Source organism: Nerophis ophidion, linkage group LG06 (assembly GCF_033978795.1).
Source record: "Nerophis ophidion isolate RoL-2023_Sa linkage group LG06, RoL_Noph_v1.0, whole genome shotgun sequence".
Classification (NCBI taxonomy): Eukaryota; Metazoa; Chordata; class Actinopteri; order Syngnathiformes; family Syngnathidae; genus Nerophis; species Nerophis ophidion.
In genome coordinates this window covers 52,571,356-52,594,528 of record NC_084616.1, presented here as the reverse complement: position 1 = coordinate 52,594,528, position 23,173 = coordinate 52,571,356, and the positions used below count along the sequence as shown (strand labels likewise).

At 39.6% G+C, this 23,173-nt stretch overlaps 1 protein-coding gene across 1 annotated transcript in view; it reads right to left on the bottom strand.

The window, feature by feature from the left end:
• Positions 1-4,704: 4,704 nt before the first annotated feature.
• Positions 4,705-23,173, bottom strand: part of LOC133554910 (glutamate receptor-interacting protein 2-like) — a 72,906-nt gene continuing 54,437 nt past the window's right edge. Inside the window, exons 12-24 of the mRNA XM_061904180.1 lie at positions 22,851-23,037; positions 18,904-19,049; positions 18,734-18,814; positions 17,764-17,827; positions 17,317-17,462; positions 17,099-17,243; positions 16,688-16,854; positions 13,823-14,005; positions 13,583-13,736; positions 12,835-12,949; positions 12,428-12,637; positions 9,607-9,753; positions 4,705-5,980 (exon numbers count right to left, since the gene is read on the bottom strand). Of these exons, the coding sequence (XP_061760164.1) occupies positions 5,780-5,980; positions 9,607-9,753; positions 12,428-12,637; positions 12,835-12,949; positions 13,583-13,736; positions 13,823-14,005; positions 16,688-16,854; positions 17,099-17,243; positions 17,317-17,462; positions 17,764-17,827; positions 18,734-18,814; positions 18,904-19,049; positions 22,851-23,037 (1,946 nt within the window). The 3' untranslated portion in view covers positions 4,705-5,779. The remainder of the gene's footprint in view (positions 5,981-9,606; positions 9,754-12,427; positions 12,638-12,834; positions 12,950-13,582; positions 13,737-13,822; positions 14,006-16,687; positions 16,855-17,098; positions 17,244-17,316; positions 17,463-17,763; positions 17,828-18,733; positions 18,815-18,903; positions 19,050-22,850; positions 23,038-23,173) is intronic.

Below are 23,173 nucleotides of genomic sequence, written 5' to 3'. Positions count from 1 at the left end.
TGAGTTACTCTTTTTTTTTTTTTCTATTCATGCATTTGCATAGCATTACACGTACTCATATACACAACTGTCTTCTCTCCTTTTACTTGCTGTAGACATTATTTCTAGTTGAAAATATTTCCAATGCCTTGATAACTATGATTGTTCAGATACATTTGTAAATTTTCAGCAGGATTGAACTTCAACTATTAATACGACATGCTTAGTCCCTCTATGGGGACCCTTTACCCCACTAATACCACTCTCAAAGTTCATCACACTCCCTGTTGTGGATCATTGACCCTTGACCTACAAATACATGATCCAACTGAAGTCAACATCTTTTACAGAGAAAGGGAAGGTGTGAGTCACACTGACTACAAATGATCTTTGATTAAACGTCACAGTTTTTAGTTAAACGTCCACAAGGTTCTTTCTGAGGGCGGTTTGAATGTCTGCCTTAAAGTCTGAAGTTTCTGCGTTGGAATCTGGGCTGTGTGTGCAGTATGTGTTTAATCAAAAACTGTATCTTTCAGGACATACAACGGATTTTGTCCTCTTTGCACTAAAAAAAATGTTAACATATATGTGAACTTGGACACAAACATCAAAAATATAACATTTTGGCTGCCACTGATCAAACTATAAACCTATTATGTGCATCAAGCTAGTTAATCCAAACATGTTGAGGGCTGCAACGATTTATCGATTCATTCCATTCGAAAAAAGCTTTGATGTATATTCTGTTGCTTAGATTAATCGTTTAATGAGTGTAACTAATAAACATTTATCAAATCGAGACTGCATGGAGTGCCTGAGACTATTTATTTATTTTGTCCTGTCCAGCTTCTCAGGCAAATCATATAGTTCATGTAGATGCTCATATCGGCTGTTCAGATTTACTTTACAAAAGAGAAGTGTAGGATACTTCTCTTGTTGCTTTTTGTATTTGACTTTATTAAATGGATTTATATTATCATTTGGTGCAGCCGGGCCAGAGGAGGAGGGGATTGAAAGAGAAAAAAAGGAAAACAGAGGGGGAAATTGTAGGGACAAGAGGGGGATAGACAGACAAAAACAACAGCAAACACAACAATAATAACATCAGCGAATACGATATGTACAAAATGATAGTAAAAGGGATAGCAAATAAGTAGTTAGTGAAATAAATAATACAGAAATGACAATGAGCATTATTAAACTACAAATGGAGCAATACAAATACCAATAGAAATAGCACTATTGATAATGAATAATAAAAATAATTACCTCTTATCAACAATGCAATTTTTCAAATGCAACAATACATATATGTAATGATAACTGGAAATACAAACGAAAGCAGATAAATGGAGGGGAAGGATGAGAAGCCAGCTATATTAACCTTGTATAGTGTTATAGTAACAATAGGTTAAGCTTTGTCAGTGTGCCATGTGTTACCCAGTTTACCCTAGGGCAGGGGTCAGGAACCTTTTTGGCTGAGAGAGCCATACAAGCCAAATATTTTAAAAAGTATTTCCGTGAGAGCCATATAATATTTTTTTAAGACTGAATACAACTAAATGCATGCATTTTTAAGTAAGACCAACATTTTTAGAGTATAAATAAGTCTCTTATTCCTTTTAATAACATTGTTATTCTGAAGCTAACCAACAATAAATAAAATACTTCTTACCATTAATGCGACTTCTTGAACAGGTGCGGTAGAAACCGGATGGATGGATTAAAATGCATGAGAATGTTTTATGTTTTGAACGTTATTTTTGACACTGTTATTACCAGCGGAATTATTCATTTCTTACCGCGTTAAGCAATGTCAGAAAAGATTTATCTGAGAGCCAGGTGCAGTCATCAAAAGAGCCACATCTGGCTCTAGAGCCATAGGATCCATACCCCTGCCCTAGGGTAACACTGTTAATTTATGTTTGATGAAATGTGATTATATGCATGAATTAATGTATGTATATACTTGTATGTGTAAATATATGTTTTGTACAGTGAATGTATATGTATAGTATGTGTACATGTATGTTTGTACAGTGAATGTGTGTGTGGATGTATAAACTTTGAGTGTGTAGGTATGTACTGTATTTGTGTATGTATGTGGGAGCGTGTGTATGTATGAATAACGGTGTGTATATGAGTAAATATGTGTATTTGTATGTACACATCATTTGACTCCCAGTGTGTGCGGGAGCTAGAGTACAGTCCCAGCCACCAGAAGGGGCCAACCAAAAAACAGTAGGTGTGGGGCCCATGGAACAAGGGACCATCGGCCCACTGTGCCTGGAACAATAAATACGCATACATGGTTTCTGCGGGACCACCGCAATTGAGCACACATGACAGCAATGGTGTGTGAATGCTGTGATCTGTGTGTGTGTGTTCTTGTATTTCTACTCTTCTTGAGACAACAAGAAAAAGTACCTTCCTTGTGGGGACGGCTGAACAAGTTAGGACCATAAACATGGTCCCAATATGGAAAATCATTGCATCTAATTGACAGCCAAATACTAGAGTCTGTGAACATTGCTCCAAAGTCAGGATTGTTGGTTGATTTAATGTGCATACAAAAGTAAACATTGACAGGTGCAAAGGCAGCAATAAATGATAAAACAAGATGGCAGCTAAATGATTTAGCTATTCATCCCCGAAAAAACCTGGTCGGTGAACAGCTGATTTCACGACTTCTGGTGCTGACATACGACCACCCGCTTTACATATGTGATCAAAGGATGAACAAATACACTTTGATGCCTAGACTATAGTGGCCAATAACAGCTAGCTTCTACAGTGAAATTGTGATTTCTACCATCATTTTGCCGAGTGAAATTCTGATATTACTATAATATTGCCAAAACGTTAGTTTTCTCATAAAATTGTGACTTTTGTCGAGTTAAAATTACCATTTTTCCTATATTGCCACAAATGTTAAGCTTTTATTGTAAAATTGCAACTTGTATCATAACATTGCACAAATGGTCAGTTTTTCTTGTAAAATTTTGACTTGCATATATATATATATATAATGTCTCTCTCTCTCTCTCTCTCTCTCTCTCTCTCTATATATATATATATATACATTGTGACCTCTCATCAGTGAATCATGTTTAATGTAAACTGGGATTATCTAACAATTAGGAAGGTTTGTGTCTTGTTTGTCCTACAGAAAATATATTTTTTCCTCATCTTTTTCCATTTTCATACATTTTTGAAAAAGCTCCAGGGAGCCACTAGGGCGGCGCTGAAGAACCGCTTGTAACTCGAAAGCCGCGCGTTGCCGACACCCGCTTTAAAAGGAATTCCAACAAAGTTTCACTCACCGTAGATCTTTTGCAGGGGAGTTTTGTTGAGTGTAAGCTAAACTAGGGTGAACATCAGTTATGACGGATTAAATGCGCTGACACATCATCACGCCTGTTAGCAGACAGAGAAGTTGCCCCTTTCAAGACGGCGGCCCCACATCTTGTAAGCAGCGGTCGATGTGGCGTCTATACACATATTTCTATGGTGCGGACTCACACACTTTCTGACTAGGAAATCCGACCTCGGGGTGGGGGGGGGGCGTTCCAGTTGAAACTTCCGACTATCCATCCATTCATTTCCTACCGCTTATTCTCAGCTACAACCGGGCGGAAGGCATGTACACCCTGGACAAGTCGCCATCTCATCGCAGGGCCAACACAGACAGACAACATTCACATTCACTCACTAGGGCCAATTTAGTGTTGCCAATCAACCTATCCCCAGGTGCATGTCTTTGGAAGTGGGAGGAAGCCGGAGTACCCGGAGGGAACCCACGCATTCACGGGGAGGACATGCAAACTCCACACAGAAAGACCCCGAGCCCGGGATTGAACCCTGACTACTCAGGACCTTCGTATTGTGAGGCAGACGCACTAACCCCTCTGCCACCGTGAAGCCCCAACTTCCGACTAGGAACTCAAAAATGCTGACTTTCCGGTACAAATGGAAAGCAGCATTGGCTACACTTGAGTAGAACAAACACACACAGCCAAAGGATAACTTGATACGAGAGCAGTTTAAAATCTCACTAATATAACAGTGGCACAGCCAACGTTAAATCATTTCTATCACAAATCTCTCCTGTAAATAATCGCATGAAACGGGCGCACTTACATTTGTGTAAGAGGCCCCTAAACTCAGTGACCCCTGGGTTCCAGTCCTTTTAAGCTTGTGCATTAAAGCGGTGCTGGGGATGGGTTTCAGCTCGCTCACTGCTCCAATGAGAACAAGCGGCATAGAAAATGAATCAATGGACGTCGGGTGTCGTACTAATGGTGCTTTGGAAGTCAGAACTGGGAATGACATCCTCAGCTTCAGCGCTGTAGTTACAAAGACAACAAGATGTCCACCTCCATGAAGGCTATTCTCGCGTTTGCCTTGTTCTAACTTTAACGGTTCTTCCGCAGCCTTTAAACATGGTGAATGAAGTGAAAACAAAGCTGAAGGAATCCAAACAGAATTTTTTTCTTCAAATAATTTAACATCAATCATTAAAATCCAAAACAATCCTGGCTTATTTTTATTTACTGTGCAGGTACAATTAATCAATAAATAGATTTACCACAAACATACTTAGATAAATACAAATCAGCTTTGAAGTCCAATATGTTGACAGAGTCAGAGTAGGATGTGACCTTTGCACTGAGCGCAAATAGGGAAAAAAGTACACATTGTTATGGAAGCAGAAAAAAAAAAAGCTGTGGGGATAATTTTTTATTATAAAAAAAATACATTTAATGTATAAAAAATAATGTTCAGATAGATTAAATACAATCCTAAATATATTGCTAGTAATAGCTCACACCAACACTGTACATGCATGTATGAGGAAAAACAACTCATTGTAAAACTTTAAAAATAGGCCTTTTTAAACACGTTGACATGCCCCCCCCCCTCAAAAAATTATCAGTCTTTAAGGCTAGTACACAACATTAGCCAATAACAGGCCATAAACCATTTGCACTTTAAAAGGGGAGAGATTTGGAACTTGGGTGGCACCTCCAACGACCCGTAGAGGTAAACACGACACGGCGACAGACTTGCAGTTAATTAGTCACTTTCTGAGGCTGTCCTAACATCATGTGACCTGGTGCTAGTCCAACAAAAACACAAGAAAAAAAAAGCCACAGTGTAAGAGGAGCAAATACAAGTCATTCAGTGAACATGAAAAGGCATCGCTTGACTGCACAACCAAACGTGACATCGTGATATTAAAACGTACTGTGAAGTGGGAAAAACAAAAACTAATCAAGGAGTGAAAGGATGCCCAGTAGAAAAGAGACAGGACCTGTCTGCAAGTATTCATGAGATTACATATGAGCTGGAGTATGCGACATTTTATGACGCTTGCCCAGCAGCGCTGAGGATTCTACACGGAGACACTGTGGTGGGAACATGGGCAGTCGGCCAAGAAAAGAACTCCTAAAAGACCCCTTAACACCTTTTGTGTGTGTGTAAAATATGATGTTTGTGTCCTTGTGGGGACAGCACTGCTTTGATGACAGGCCAATGCAAGAAATAGTGCGGTGTGTATGTGTGTGTGTGTGTGTGTGTGTCCAGTCAGGACCAATGACTCCTCCATTATATAACCTTGGAGAGGGAGTGGAGGTGGTGAGGGGGGCTGAAATCCAGCATCATGTGAACGGGGTGATTAACACCGGCCATGTTGCAAGTGAGAGATGTTCCCCAGTGCTAAGAGTCACCGTGTCTGGAGGATGCTGTGAAGGTCCAGCAGGTGCAATGAGGTGTTGAGGCGCCAGCTCGTCCATCTCACTCACAGGGCGACGCTTTTGGTGCGGCGCTCAGAGAAGCAGAGCAGCGAGATGGAAGGGTCGTTGCGGTCGCTTAGCAGACCCTCGGTGTCGCCTGTTTCCATTGAATTCCTGCTAATGACCAGATCCAGGCTGGCACCTGCTTCCTTGATCAGGGGCACGGTGAAACAGCAGTCCAAGTCCCTGGTGCGCACACGGTTCACCTGCAGGTGGCAGACACATCAAACACTCACACACTGAAACTATAAAGCAGGGGTCACCAACCTTTTTGAAACCAAGAGCTGTTTCTTGGGAACTGATTAATGCGAAGGGCTACCAGTTTCATACACACTTAAATAAATTGCCAGAAATAGCCAGAATAGAAGGTTTTTTTGTAGAGAATAAAAGAGGAAAAAAACACTAAACTGAACGGTTTAAAAGGGGAGAAAACAGGAAAAAAATGAAAATAAGATTTTGAAACATAGTTTATCTTCAATTTCGACTCTTCAAAATTCAAAATTCAACCGAAAAAAAAAAAAGCGGAAAACTAGCTAATTTGAATCTTTTAAAAAAAATAAAATAATTTATGGATCATCATTAGTAATTTTTCCTGATTAAGATTCATTTTAGAATGTTGATGACATGTTTTGATTAGGTTAAAATCCAATCTGCATTTTGTTAGAATATATAACAAATCGGACCAGGCTATATTTCTAACAAAGACAAATCATTATTTCTTCCAGATTTCCTAGAACAACATTTTTTTTAAAAATTCTAAAGACTTTGAAATAAGATTTCAATTTGATTCTAAAGATTTGCCAGAATAATCTTTTTGAATTTTAATCATAAGTTTGAAGAAAGATTTCCCAAATAATCTTTGTCGAAGAAACTGAAGCTAAAATGAAGAATTAAATTAAAATGTATTTTTTATTCTTTACAACAAAAAACAAATTGTCAGGAAAGAAGAGGAAGAAATTTAAAAGGTAAAAAGGTATAGGTGTTTAAAAAATCCTAAAATAATTTCTAAGGTTGTATTTTTTCTCTAAAATTGTCTTTCTGAAAGTTATAAGAAGCAAAGTAAAAAAATAAATGAATTTTTTTAAACAAGCAAAGACCAAGTCTTAAAAATATTTTCTGGGATTTTCAAATTCTATTTGCGTTTTGTCTCTCAGAATGAAAAATGTCGAGCAAAGCGAGATCAGCTTGCTAGTAAATAAATAAAATTTAAAAAATAGAGGCAGCTCACTGGTAAGTGCTGCTATTTGAGCTATTTTTAGAACAGGCCAGCGGGCTACTCATCTGGTCCTCAAGGGCTACCTGGTGCCCGCGGGCAACGCGTTGGTGACCCCTGCTATAAAGGGACACTTTATTAGGCACATTCATTTCACTGCTTGTTTTAGAAAAATGGGCCACTATAAGTCACTGATAAATTGGAAACAATGTGATCAACAGAATATGCGTATGGCAATGTTGAATATTTACAATGTGAGATGTTGATCAAAAGTTTTCCGTCTACATGCTGAGCAGGTCAAGAACTAAACTGCTCATACGAGAAAGAAAATTTGATTAATTCTACATGAGCAAGCAACAGATGTAAGGAAAAACTAGAGAGGAAGGGGGGGTCTCGGACATAAAAAACAGACTCTTGGGGGCAGCCTTTAGGGCGGTACATGGAATTTTGGTATTGATACCATACCAAGTAAGTACAAGGATAGAATCATAGATACTGATACCTTTAATTGAAATGTCATAATTAGGGCTGTCAAATTCACCATGTTAATGCATGTGATTAATCACAAAAAAATAATCGCGTTAATCTTGTATCAGCCCAGATTATTCAACCACTTTATTTTGAGTGTGGATAGAACAGCTGATTTTACGACTTCTGGTGCTGACGTAAGACCACCCGCATTACGTATGTGACCATTGGATGGACAAACACTTTGATGCCTAGACTATAGTGGCCAATAACAGCTAGCTTCTACAGTGAAATTGTGATATTACTATAATATTGGAAAAATGTTAGTTTTCTCATAAAATTGTGACTTTTGTCGAGTTAAAATGACCATTTTTCTTATATTGCCACAAATGTTAAGCTTTTATTGTAAAATTGAAACTGCAAATGAGTAAAATTGCAACTTGTATCATAACATTGCACAAATGGTCAGTTTTTCTTGTAAAATTTTGACTTGCATTTATATATATATATATATATATATATATATATATATATATATATATATACACACACACACACACACACACACACACACACACACACACACATTGTGACCGCTCATCAGTGAATCATGTTTAATGTAAACAGTGGGATTTCTAACAATTAGGAAGGTTTGTGTTTGCGTTAATCTTGTATCAGCACAGATTATTCATCCAATTTATTTTGAGTGTGGATAGTTACCTGAAAAGGTAAAGTTAAAGTACCAATGAATGTCACACACACACACAGGTTTGTTGAAATGTGTCCTCTGCATTTGACCCATCATTGTTCACCACCTGCGAGGTGAGGGGAGGAGTGAGCAGAAGCGGTGGCCGCGCTAGGGAATCATTTTGTTGATTTTAACCCCTAATTCCAAACCTTTATGCTAAGTATTATAAGAGGGCTTTATAAAATATGTCCCATTTCTATAGTCTTTGGTATGACTCGGCCAGGGTTTGAACTCACAACCTACCAATCTCAGGGCAAACACTAACCACAAGGCCACTGAGCAGGTGAAAGTTGGAGTGGGATGTTAAACGGTCAGTGATCAGGTCAATGCAGGATGACTGAGGAGACTGACTTATGTGTTCACTGGCAAATTTCCCTTCAAAATAAACCCCGAATGAACTTAAGATAACTGTTATGATAATTGTTATGAGCAAATGAATAGAGTTTAGTACCTTCAAATATTTTCCAAAAGTCCGTGAATGACATTCTCACAATAAAATGGCATATGTGTCAACATTTTTTGTTGATTTAAATTTTGCAAGTAATTTACTTGCCTACACAAAATAATCACACTATAGTTTAAGAGTGAGAATAATCTGATTCAAAGAATGAATAAATTGGCAGCCCTATAGCTTTCATTACATATGTTTTCTACTTAGTTGATAGAGTGTAACACAACAAAATGTTTAAGTTTTTATGACATTTAATTGTGCAAAACAATGTATTAATATAAAATTAATTAAAATAATCCCCTTATGGCTTTCATTTACACACAATTATTTAAGATAAAAGTTACTTTGCAAAATAACGTCACTGACTGCTCATGCTCTTTCAGTTATTACTTTTCTGTTTCAAACAGCCTATTTTGGAAAAGAAGTGCAACGTTTGTCACCTTTTTCTTTTTTAAAGATGTTTGGAATTATTACATTTAGTATGAGGAGTATTAGGGATTTAATAGTCTTTTGAATTGAACAACAAATGTAACTGAATGTAGGAGGCAGATATAAGTTGTACTTCTTTCTGCTCCTTTTTGTTCATTATTTGAAATGTTATGTTCATTGTTTTTTTTGTCCTTTGATGAATAAAATAAAACAAGTCAGAGCTTATCGGCCTGTCACACACACCAGGAATCTGGAGAGATGGTGCTGTGACGTTGCACCGCATGAAAAAGGTGCCTCAAATGAGAGTATGTTATGCAAATTATTCTAAATGATCAATGAAGTGGACTCATCAATCTAATGTCAAACAGCTGAGAAATATATTATCCTTTTTTATCACAATCTACAAGTTATTTCACTGATATTTAATGATTTTAAAAAAAGTGTTTTCCAAAAAGGCATTTTGAAAAGGAGAGGTTGCCATGTATTCAGGTCAATATGGTACATTTGCAGAAATAGGATGCACCTGAAGTATGCGATCGTAGGGCTTCAGGCCTGCCTTGTCAGCGGGACCTTCGAGACGGATCATGTTGACAAAAACGCCTTTTTCTAGAAGTCCGTCAGATACGCTGAAGCCAAAGTCGTGGCTCTCAGAGTCTTTTCTGACTGTTACCTGCAAGCATATTAGACAAATAAGAGTATAGTAAAACATATTAAACGCTAATTAGTCACTTTCATTGCTCAACAGTGGTACCTCAAGAATACCAAAGAAGGCCTCAAGTTAAGTGTTTTGATATAGGAGCTATTTCTCAGCTAACTGTCATGCTTTAAGGATGTCATTGTGGCTTGTGCAGCCCTTTGAGACACTCGTGATTTAGGGCTAAGTAAACATTGATTGATTGATTGATTGATTGAAGTTACAAGCAAAACATTTAAGTTACAAACATCCCCGTCTTTAGTTGGCGTAGTGAATGTCACAGTGAACCCCGTAAGACCTGACCATGACATCTGGTCTTACTCGAGAGCATTAGCTTATAGCAAGTAATGGCAGTGGTGTGCCGTCAGGGCCAGCGAGGCCTTCTCTGCTGGCCTAACATAAGCAGAAATCACGATCATAGTTGAAGACAAAAGTTGTTTTGTTTTTTTTCCCTAAATATCTAAAAATATTCATATTCTCTTCATGTCATATTATGTTCCTTCCAGTGCTGTTGTTTTTAAGTTTAGAGTTTTTATCCAATCAGAATTCAGGTAGCTTATGTTGCCATGTTGTACGAAATCTGCCTGGGGCATTCAGAATCAACCATGCGGGCGTATGCTCACTCTAAGTTAACAACATACTGTTGATAGATAATTGCGATAGCTAATGAGATTACGAGTTGTTATCAGTAAGGCCTTCTTGCTGCCTAGTGTTGATTGTGACATTTACGCATCCTGTGATTAGATACTCACTTAGGAGTCACAAGTGAGTATCCAATCAGTGCACTTTCCAAAAGCAGGAAGTGTTGCACGGGAGCGGAGCCATAGCAGAGAAACCCACAAAGAAGGAGAGCAAAACATTGATTAGGTGGCAGATATATATTTGCAAGGCCATTTTCAAGAAGGATATTTAAAGAAAAACCTCTTGCTAGAGTCCTAGCTAAGCCAAGACTCTAGCTTAGCTATCCCGGCGAAATACTCGCGACTTCCACTCGAATCAACCGACTTTGAGTGGTACCACTGGTTTAGATGGCATTGGATGGGTCATACAAATTGTCAGTTCAAATATTTTATGTCTCTATTTTGTCAGGTTTAATATGTTGTTTTTTTTTTGTTTTTTTTCAATTATTGTAATTTTGACAATACCACGCAAGGTTTTTATTAGCCTGTTTTGTACACTGTTGAGCTGTAAGTGTGTTTCTGTATAGTATTTCTCCCGCCATGGTCATGTGGGGACATAAATGATGATATTTTGAGAGATAATTATTGAAGTCAGACACCACTGAAGGCCTAGGTGGGAAACGCGCGGCCCACCACTGAGTAATGGACAGAAATTTGTTTTTAGAAGGAATGAAATGAGTGCAGAGGACACTGTTCAGAAGAAGTAGATACTATTCATTGAAATAAAAATAAGTACAACATGTACTTATCAATCAATAACAATCTTTGCGTTTCACTGCTATTTTGCACCATACTGACTGAGAATGAGTAATGCCAGCCAAGAATGTTAATATAATGCATCAACGGTAGACATTTCAGTGGGAGTCTGTCATGACCTGTCGGTCTCAGTATATTGTTTGGGTTATGTTATGTTCTGTACTTATTTTCTGTTTTAGCACTTATTTTGGTTCCACTTCCGTTTCTGGCTCCACTACTCTACTTCTGAGCACGGTTTTCCTCACCTGCCTTTGATCACTAATTGGAGGGCTTTAGATTTGAGCTTCACCTTCCTCCCAGTGCTGAATCATTGCTTTTGTCAATTAATCATGTGTGCCGTCATTAACCTGACAAACTTGTTTTCTGTATGTTTTTCTGTGCTCTTCCAAGCGGTACTGGTTTTGTTCATTTATTATATTTTTGCCTGCACGATGTCTATGTCTATGAGCTATGGCGTGTAGTGAAAAATGTGTAGCTATTCCTTGTCCTGCAGGTAGGATAATTGTAAGAAACTCACTTTATTCGTCGCCATGGAGGAGAGGATTAGTGATTTATAAGTAGCTAACACACTGCCGACTGGGGCGGGACTTTAGCCGCGATCTAGCAATGTCTTAAAGCACCTTTTCCGGTGGACGTTTCAGTGTTATAACTTCACCTTTATCGTTAGTTTTTAAGCCAAAATGCGTCTGTTCTCCCTTTTCTGTCTACACACTGTGTCTGCTTGTAAGTACTCTGTGATTGTGCGCTGGCGAACATGCTCGTCTGCTCGTAAACCAGCAATGTCATTACGTGACGCAGCGGAGGGCGCGGTGGTTTTCAGAGGCAGTATTGTACCGAATATGATTCACTAGTATCGCGGTACTATACCAATACCGGTATACCGTAAAACCCAATATAATATATCACAGACAGTTTGACAAAATATGAACATTTTAATAAACACTAAAAAGTACTTTTTGAATCGTTACTAATACCTGCTTCATATTTTGAACCACATGATAAGACCAATACTGTATGTTTTGACCAAACTACAGTATAGCTGTGATTTGGTGCCATGATAGCAAACGGATAGCTTCCACCCCAAACAACTTTGACTCACTGAAGTCATTGAGGGACACATTACATAATCAAGATGTCTTAGTAAGGACAAACAATTTATGTGTAAATGTTCATAAACAGGAAACTATAAATCCGTTTTTCCTACAGTCGACTACCTTGTGCAGGGCCAGGCTAGCGGAAGACAAAGCGTCGGACCCTCTGCTGCACCGGAATGTCATGTCTTCAGTTCCAGAGAAAATGCTGTGGTTGCGCCTATTCTTTGGGGCTTCACATTTAATGGGACTTATTTCTGACGGAAACATGGAGTCGTCGTTGGTCTTGGTCTCCTCTAGGTACAGACTAAAAGCACTACCTGTCATGGACGCCTGTAAAAGCACAACAAACGACACATATTTTAATGTCACCGAGTCTGGCAGCAGGTGTCTGTCTGTCGTGTCCGATTCAACAGCAGTTTACACACTCTCCACATTATGATAATGCTTCATCTGGCATGACCATGCAGTTTGACACTGGTCTCGGAGTAGAGGATAAACCAGACATGGAGACAAGGAGACTGGCCTACCTCAAGCTCCCTGAGGATCTCTGACTGGCCACAGGTCTCCAGGTCCTGCAAAGCCTGGGACCAGAAGCTATCCTCCTGGTTCAGGGTGCCGTGGCAATGAGGGGGGCTGATGAATCTGACAACGCAGTAACCACAACGTGAGAGCAGTCCTGCGGTCTTGAGGCCGGTGCTGCGTTCGAAAGCAGCGTGGGAAATGTAGGTTGTTTTTGTTTGGCTTCATGAAGGAGAGTCCCTTTGAAAGTCTCTCAGGACCACACAGGGGGGGGGGGGTTATTATAAATTCTCTCACATCTTAAACACTGAGCAGTCCAATAGAAAATAATTTTCAAAGTTATTTCTCTTTTTTAAGAAACAAAAATAGAACAGTGAACACATGTAACGATCAATGACAAAAAAAAAAGAAAAAAGAAAAATAGGTAGAAGGAGACACATATGGCTGACGTGTCCTGATGTGTTTCGGTGTGGACATGAAAAAGGTGACACACCAAAGAGCTTGTGGGTAATTAGTAAAGCAGATCAGAGAGAGTATACCTGAGAAAGAAAAGAAAAGGACAGTTTGGACGAGCAAACAACACGAAAGCATCAAATGACAAGCACAATGCAGCTGTGGTGCTTTAACATCTATATGACTCACACTGGGCCTTCGGCAAACAACATTGCATAAACAAAGTAGAAAAGCTTGCAGAAATACATTTAAACAAAATCATGAGGATGACTTAACCGGGAGGAAAGAAAGCAGTGCTCCTACCCAGGCATCTTGTCCCAGTCCTCCTCAGTCAGTCTGCCATCATAGAGCCCTGATTGGTGCATCAGTCCTGCAGTGCTGGACCCCACTGGGCTCCTGTACTTTGTTCGCCTCCATTCATTGGGATTCAGCAACATATCTTTGTGAAGATATGTTCCTTCAACAAGAACAAGATGAGAACGATAACTGAAGGGACAATTGTTAAAAACTAATTTCAAAAAAGTTAAGTAAGCATTCACTCACCTTGGGTACTGTAGCCAGCGTCGCATCCGGAGCCATCCCAGGAGCTCATTGCCGAATCTATGCTGGGCACAGTGGCGGAGTAGATCTCGGAGTGTTTACCCAGTCGATGTGAGTCCATCAGTTCATCGTCAAGGTCATTCAAAAAGCCAGCTTCTCTGTGCAAAACCCGCCTGGCGTCGTACTCTGGAAGTTAGAAGTCAACATGGGAGGAACATGTAGATTATTGCGAGCAGGGATCTCAAACTCGCAGACCTCAGGCGCATATTTGTGGCCCTTTCTTCATAGACTAAACTTCATAAAAAGGACAATTACAATAACGTGCGGACTCAAAAATTTCAGCATAACACACACTGGGCAACATAAAGAGCAACTTCCTGTAAACAAGCTAAACTGTTAAAAAAAAAAAATTCAAATTTTACGGTAAAAAAACTGGCGAATCAGTTGCAAAACTTTTCACGTAAAAATGACAATGGTAACCTTTTTCAATTTATTATTTTTTGTCCTCTTTGCCAGTTTTTTTTCTGGCAACTCAGTCGCCAGAATTTTTCTGTAAAATAACATTGGTTCCATTTTTACAGTATTTTGCAGTAAAATTCTGGCAACTGAGCTGCCAGTTTACCATAAAATCTACATATGTTTTAGTTTAAAGTGTTTTTGACCATTTCGTAGGGAACTCCAGTGTCAAAATACATTTTTTTGATATTCAATTTCACTTTAGTGACTTGGGGCACAGGTGTCAAACTCAAGGTCCCCATGCCAGATCTCGCCTGCTACAAATTTTATGTGATCCAAGAATGCCTTGCGATAGAGTACTTCATTTATCGTACAAAACGCATTTGTCCTTTAAATATTGACAGAAAAGAATCATGACAGCATGCAAATGCATGTCTTTTAATGATATCTGATAATGCAAACATTAACACATTAAAAAACATTTTTTGTTGAAATAAAAATATATATCTGCTCGCCATTTTCTTTCGAAGCATTTATTCATCATTTATGTAAAACATAATATTCAAATGCATAGGCAATTGTGTAATAATATGAGGTGATTATAGATTGATATTCATATATAATATTATGTTACAAATGGCCATCAGAGCGCTGCTATAACGGCGACATACCCTCAATAAAAGAAAAAGTTTGACATCCCGAATTGAAGTTTACCATAGCTCATTGTCACTGTAGCTGCTGGTAGAAGTAGTTAAATGTTATGTGGTTGAAACGCGATTCTGTAAGAAAAACTGGACTTGATGCGGCCCGGCCTCAACAAGACTACCTGTAACGGCGCCCAGTTAAATTGATTTTGAGACCCTAGATTTAGAGTATCTAAATTTCCCATATAGTTCAGGTGTGATTATGAATGGTTGTTTGTCATGGGTGTGTCTTGTTATTAATTGCACCAGAATATTCCCTGATCCACCCTCACCCAAAGTCAGCTGGGGTTCGTCGTAAAAAAAAAAGAAAAAGAACCCATAACATGAAATAAATATGAATACATGTTCAATTAGCCAGTGTTTCTTAAAGGCCCACTGAAATGAGATTTTCTTATTTAAGCTGGGATAGCAGGTTCATTCTATGTGTCATACTTGATCATTTCGCGATATTGCCATATTTTTGCTGAAAGGATTTAGTAGAGAACATCCACGATAAAGTTTGCAACTTTTAGTCGCTAATAAAAAAGCCTTGCCTTTACCGGAGGTCGCAGACGATGTCTTCACAAGGGTGAGGGCTCCACTTCCTCACATTGTTTTTATTGAGCGCTTCCAGCAGCAAGAGCTATTTGGACCGAGAAAATGACAATTTCCCCATTAATTTCAGCGAGGATGAAAGATTCGTAAATGATGATATTGATAGCGAAGGAATAGAAAAATTTAAAAAAATATAAAATAAAATTTAAAAAAAAGGCGATTGCATAGGGACGGATTCAGATGTTTTTAGACACATTTACTAGGATAATTCTGGGAAATCCTTTATCTTTCTATTGTGTTGCTAGTGTTTTAGTGAGATTATATAGTACCTGACAGTCGGAGGGGTTTGTCCACGGGTGTCTTGACGCCATTCTCTGAGGGAAGTCGACGGCAGCTGCATGGACGGCGCAAGCTCAGCTGATCTCCGGTAAGAGGCTACTTTTTACCACAATTTTCTCACCGAAACCTGCCGGTTGACAAGTGGTCGGGAACCATGTTTGCTTGACCGCTCTGATCCATAGTAAAGCTTCACCTCCGGGAATTTTAAACAAGGAAATACCTTGTTTGTGTGGCTAAAGGCTAAAGCTTCCCAACTCCATCTTTATACTTTGACTTTTCCATTATTAATTGAACAAATTGCAAAAGATTCAGCAATACAGATGTCCAGAATACTGTTTAATAGCGCGATGAAAAGAGACGACTTTTAGCCGCAAATGGTGCTGCGCTAATGTATCCTGACAGTACGTGACGTCACGCGCCATCATTCAGCGACGTTTTCAACAAGAAACTCAGCGGGAAATTTAAAATTGTAATTTAGTAAACGAAATCGGCCGTATTGGTATGTGTTGCAATGTTAATATTTCATCATTGATATATAAACTATCAGACTGCGTGGTCGATAGTGGGTTTCAGTAGGCCTTTAACGTCATTACTATAAGCCCATTGCTGGGCCGCGAGCACCTCCTACAGGGCCGCCAAAAAATATCTCAGCTATGTTCTGCAGTGGTACTCAGTTGTAATACACTTTTCCACCACTTGTGGCAGTAATGACAATATATATTTAAAAAAAAAGGTGGGGGCTATAACATGAGCTATTACTCTATCATTCCAAGATAAAAATATGTGGCATATTTTCATAATTTCTGCTTATTTACTACGATGTGTGCTTCCTTGCCATGGGAACGAGGTGAAGCCAACAGGCGGTCGGCTTGTTTCTTGATTTTCAGCGTGACAGACTCTCCGGCCATCTGCAGGAGGTGGATGGCCTCGCTCAGTGTTTTGCCTTTTAGACTGACCCCGTTGATAGCTAGCACGCGGTCCCCTGTGTGGATGGCCCCGGTCCTGCAGAGTTTGGAAAGAGGAGCAGACAAGAATACCAGACAGGGCGGGTACAGAAAAACAGTCCGGCTGCCAGCGTGCAGAGACACGGAGAAAGAGGCTTCTTCTAATAGAATTGAGACAGCCATTGTTTATCGTCTCATTCAAGTGAAAACAAATTACACTTGAGTCATTAGCATTACGTCGAGGCCAAATGCACGTTAGTCTTCTTAAATAACGACCTTGACACCTGTGTCACACCGCTCACCTCTCTGCCAGACCTTTCTTGGTGAGACCCGAAATGACGATGGGGTCAAAAGGTTCCTCGGTGCCAGAAATTGTGATCCCCAGTGGTCCGTTATATCTCTTTAGCTCCACTGTGTAGATGATAGAGCCGGACATCTCCAGCTCATCTGGACAAGAACATTCTCTCAAGTCACTGTTGGGTACAACACTTTTTATGTTCCGAGTGCAGGTTGTCTATACCAATGTTGTCCTCGTCTTTCTGGATTCTGAGCTTGACCATGTCTTCCGCCTGCTCCAGGATGTGCATAGCGTCCTCCATGGTGCAGTTCTCAAGACGCACGCTGTCGATGGCCAGCAGCCGGTCTCCAGGCTCTAGAGTGCCTGTCCTACAAGCATAGGGGAGCATACTGTGGTTACGTGGAACCCGAAATGCTGCTACTGACTGGCATTATCAATCTATCAGTGACTCATGGGGATCGCCGGGGTTGACCGCAAACTCTGCTCCATTCAACACAGCTACTCAACTAGTTTTGATCATCAATGCAATTACAAAGTAGTGTGGCACATGCACACAAGTATTTTGTTCATAAATAATCCCACACATTCTTACATCCGGCCTGGACAACACAAGTACAGCATATGTGTGTACAATCCCGGTTTGTGTGTGTGTGGGATAAAATAGTATACCTGTGTGCTATGCTGCCCTTTCTGATGTCAGAGATGATGAGGGGCTTTCCTGGCTTCTTACTTGCTGGTGAAAAATAATTACATTATTATTTATTTCTGTAATCTTCAGGAATAGAAACAAGTAGTTTGTATCATGTTTGTATTACAGTTGGCGAATCTCAATCATTCAGAATATTGTGGAAAGGTTCCATGCTATAAATGATTACTAAGCACATATTTCTTGTTATGAAGAGCACATCTCAAAGTTCATGAAACCCCTAAATTCAATATTTCATAACATTTGATACTTGTGGGGAAAACTAATCAGCAAGTGATCTTCAAAGGCCTCCTAAGACTTTAAAAAGGTTCAGTGTACCTCCAGAAATAAAATACCTTTTGTACAATGTTAAATTTTTTTGAGATACAGCTGTTTGCATATAAAACAAAAAGCAAACACTAACACGCGTCCTTTGTGATGAGGATATTTTTTAAAAATACATTTTGATTAGTAGTTTTTTGTATTTTTATTCGAAATAATCAATATACATGGATTTGATTAGAAACATTAAAGATCTCAGTCAAACAACAAGTGCATACCCTATAAGAAAGAAAAATACAATTGTATTTTGGGAAAAAAAATGATAATGATAAACATTAAATATGGTTGTGGACACATACATACATTTTTTGTTTCACCATTCTAGGAGGGCACTTTTGTCTAAACATTATTTTTTTCCAAAATATATTAATCTATTTGTGAGATCTTAACATGTTGTCACTCTTCTAATATGTAAATAATGTAGACAAAATAGAAGAAACTCCTCTCAAGAGTAATCTATTGCAGTCCTACACCACTGCAAACTTTAACCAAAAAACTGGGTATAGTTACAATCATATGTTTTTCTTCATTCAGTGAACATAGTTGCTAGAAAAAAAGTGTGAACACTTGAACAATGAGGCCCCCTGCTGGCCAGCATGCTGCCAAACTCACCACTGATGGTGATGCCCAGCTCCATCCCTCTTCGCTTGGGTAGTTTGACATGGAAGGTTCCACTGCTGGGAACCACTGACTCTAATAATCAAAGAATGCGATGTGAATGTCAGCGATTTACAGTACATTCTGTGAATACTTGGTAAAAGGAAAGTAATATTTTATTATACCTGCAACATCAAACTCAATCTCTACTGAGACCTTACTGGTCAAAGCAGAGTCTCTGAGGAGCTGGTGGGCTTCCTCCAAAGTGCCATCTTCAGTCGGGATACCATTGATGGACAAGAGTCTGTCTCCTACCTGCAGCAATCCACACCTGCACACAGGAACGCAACATGACACTCGCAAATGAGTAACTATCCATCCATCCATCCATTTTCTACCGCTTATTCCCTTTCGGGGTCGCGGGGGGCGCTGGCGCCTATCTCAGCTACAATCGGGCAGAAGGCGGGGTACACCCTGGACTGAAAATAGATTTTAACAAGTGCAACGCTGCTTCTTTTTAATATAATGTACTGCACAAAGAGTCTCATTGTGACTGTAATTTGATCTAAAACTAATTCTATTGTGATTAACTATACTTGCCAACCTTGAGACCTCGGGATTCGGGAGATGGGGGGGGGGGGGGGGGGGGGGGGTTGGTGGTAGCGTGGGTGTATATTGTAGTGTCCTGGAGGAGTTAGTGCTGGAAGGGGTTCTGGGTATTTGTTCTGTTGTGTTTATGCTGTGTTACGGTGCGGGAGTTCTCCCGAAATGTGTTTGTCATTATTGTTTGTTGTGGGTTTACTTTGTGGCGCATATTTCAAACACTGTTAAAGTTGTTTATTCGGCCACTCTGTGTGACCTGTATGACTGTTGATCAAGTATGTCTTGGGGTCACTTTCGTGTCTGTAGATGCCGCGTACAACATGTGATTGGGCCGTCACGCTCTTAGTATGGAGAAAAAGCAGACGCGATGACAGGTTGTAGAGGATGCTAAAGGCAGTGCTATCAAGGTACACCCTCAATATTGCTGTCCGGGTGAAAATCGGGAGAAATTCGGGAGAATGGTTGCCCAAGGAGATTTTCGGAAGGGGCACTCAAATTCGGGAATCTCCCGGAATAATCTGGAGGGTTTGCAAGTATGACTATACCCATCATGCATTGGATAAATACAGTACCTCACAAACATTAGCACACCCCTCATAACTTTTTAATCAAATATATTTTTGTTGGACAACTAAGGAAATGACACTTTGACACAATGTGAAGTAGTCACTGTTGAATAAATGTGTCATTTTGTTGTCCCTTCAAAATGTCTGAACACAGCCATTAATGCCAAGGAATGCCACAGAAAGCTTGTTGAAGTAGTTAAGGCATACAAATACCTGCATACCATCTTTGACAACCTGCTAAAATTATCCTCCTACACGGATGATATTCTCAAGAAATGTCAGCAATGAAAATACCTCCAAAAAAAAAAATCAATCAATACCATGAATTAACGTGGACCCCGACTTAAACAAGTTTAAAAACGTATTCAGGTGTCATTTAGTGGTTAATTGTATGGAATGTGTACTGTACAATCTACTATAAAAAGTTTCAATCAATCAATCCTTAGGAAGTGCAATTCCTTCGAACTCAGCAAGAACATCCTCCTGACTTTCTACTACTCCTTCATCGAGAGCATCATTGCATTCTCTTTAACCTGCTGGTTCCACCCCACCAGCCTCCAAAACAGAAACCGCCTGCAGAACACAGTCAAAGTCTGTTCTAAAATCATTGGACTTCCTGTAAGGACTCTGTCTACCATCTAAGGGCAGCAGACACTCGAGTTAGCAGGTAGGATCATGCAGGACCCCTCACATGCTCTCTTCCCAGTGTTTGAGTGTTTCCCCTAAATATGTCGGCTTTGTCCAACTGCAGGACACAGAAGAGTAGCCTTTGTCCCCAGGACTGATCCCCCTACATTCTCACCCACGTGCTCCTAAACCCTTATGACTTTTTTCCTATTCCGTTTACAGCGGACTTCATGCACTACAGTCACTATATTTTTCTTACAGTATTTAATTTATAGAGCTGTAATATATTTTTAATCTGTCATTGTCAAGTTCAAACACTGTTGACATCTATTAAACAAGACAAAAAGGCAAGGAATCAAACAGAGACAGAGTTAAATTTGGACTCAGATCATGAGGAGAGACATGGCCTCTGTACACCTTGCACAGTTTCTGCACCAAGCTCTGATGAAAACGTTTTCGTCTCCTCTTTTATTTAGATATTCAATGTTTACGCAACAACACACGTCAAAACAGGAATGGGGAGTAAATAAACAGTCATTGTTATTGGTCACATTGAAGACAAAAGAAGTTGATGCTTCGGGCTTGGGCTCCCCAAGACTTTGCTTGGTCGAAGAAGGACAGCTCTCAACTACTCAAATAAAAGAGATCTGAAAGTTTTTTGATAATTCACACACAATTTACACAATTTTTTTTAACAGTCATGCACCACAATCACTTCATCTAATATCTGCTAACTTGGTTTGCATGTAATTTAGCTATGAATTTATGTTTTAACTTGAAATTGTCGCTAATTCACTGCTGTGTCCCTCTTATTTAACATCCCCTGGGGGACAAATTATGTTTTTTGAATTGAATGGAGTAGAGTGTCCCGATACAACTTTTTGATACACTTTAAAGTGTTTTAACTTGTCGGGTTATATCCTCAGCCATCTACTTACAAGGTAAGATGCATCATTTATGACCTACAATAAACTTCTAAGGAGCAGGGAAGCAAGGAAACAGCAGACCACTAGATGATATTAAAAAAAATGGCACACACGGTAGTGATCATGGCACCGCTATAGTTTGTCTTCATTAGTGCTTATAATAGCAATATCAACAATACTTAGTTAATAGTAACGAAATGTGGTGTATTGTTGGTGTTTTTTGAATGGTTATTGGATTTTATGGTCGGAATAGTGGAGCTCCCATTGACTCCGTTGTAAGCAGACTTATTTCCGTTCAATATTTAGAATGCATTAAAAAAAAAAAACATCAGTCATGTCTATCAATGATTGTGAACGTTAGGCAAAATATTTTCAAAAGTGCAGTTCCCCTTTAAAGGGATGCCTTCAGGAACACCTCAGTTATGCAAATCACACGTTTGGACTTCATTGTTCGGTTTTCTAGCAAGGTTCAATTATCAATGCAAGGATCTGCCAATATTTTTAGAGTGCTCCAAGTTCCCTATACAACACGAGCACTCGAGTGTTTTTAGGAATTTGCTGCAAAAATGATTGTCTCCCAAGTTTTAAACTGAATTTGGGGACCATTATGTTTTCATTCCCGGGCCCGATTTGGCCCCAGGGATGCCAGTTGAATAGCCTTGCCTTAGGGGTCACGGACCCCTTGTTGAATCTCTCTGGTACAAAGTACGCAGCCTTTTCATAAACCTTTGGAATAGTCAGCTTATCTTCCAAAATAGCATCACACCTACAACATGAATAAGACCCAAACTGTGAGGACGTGAATCCTTGTCATCCAACATGAATTTACTATCACCACCGCGGGTGCATGATTAAGCTTGCATGGAAGCTGACATCACAGTGGGAGGCTGTATTCAAGGCACTCCTGTCCCACTGCTTCTTGACGTAATTGTGTCACACAAGGGAGATTCAACCTGTGTTGATGGTGCAATCACTATTGTTACTGTCACAGGACCCCAAACCGAGCCAGGCTACATAAAGATATTTTCATTTACCTCAATATTTAGCTCCTCAATCAAATATATGCACTTAATGAGTACTTAAAAAGCACCATATTTGGTCTATTTCAGCACCTAGTTAAATAGAAAAAACAAACAAGGGAGTCTGTGTTCATGAATAAAATTGGTTGGATGAAGAACGAAAGACAAACTGCATGTTTTTTTTCCCCTCAGTTATTTGTCTGTGGGCCTGATTTGTATCAGTGTGATGCATTCCTAATGTGTCCGCCTTCAAACCAAAGACTCATGAGGCTAAAATTAGCCTGCTGGTGTGTCACTGCCAGCCGGAATGATTAGCACTACACAGCATTCCAAGCTCAAGGTGACTCCCTATAAAATTTGTATTTCCTCTATGAGGGGTCGTGCACGTTACCTCTCAGCCGGGCTGTCGGGCTCGATAAAGCGGATGACGGGGGGAGCAGAGAGGGTTTCTGTGGCAAACACACCCCCCTGCAGCTGGATCCCAAAACCTGTGAGAGTATCCCCTCTCAGCATGACTTCGATCACTTCCACATGAAAAATCTGACCTCCTGGGCCCACAGAGCTGGATGCCAGCGACACTGAGGGAGTCAGGGTGACATGTTAATGCAGAATATGAGAGATTATGGACAAGCAGCAAAATAACACGGAGATAGAGAAGAAATTAATTATTGACATCTATCATCAGCAAAAGGACACACTGACTGGATGAAACCG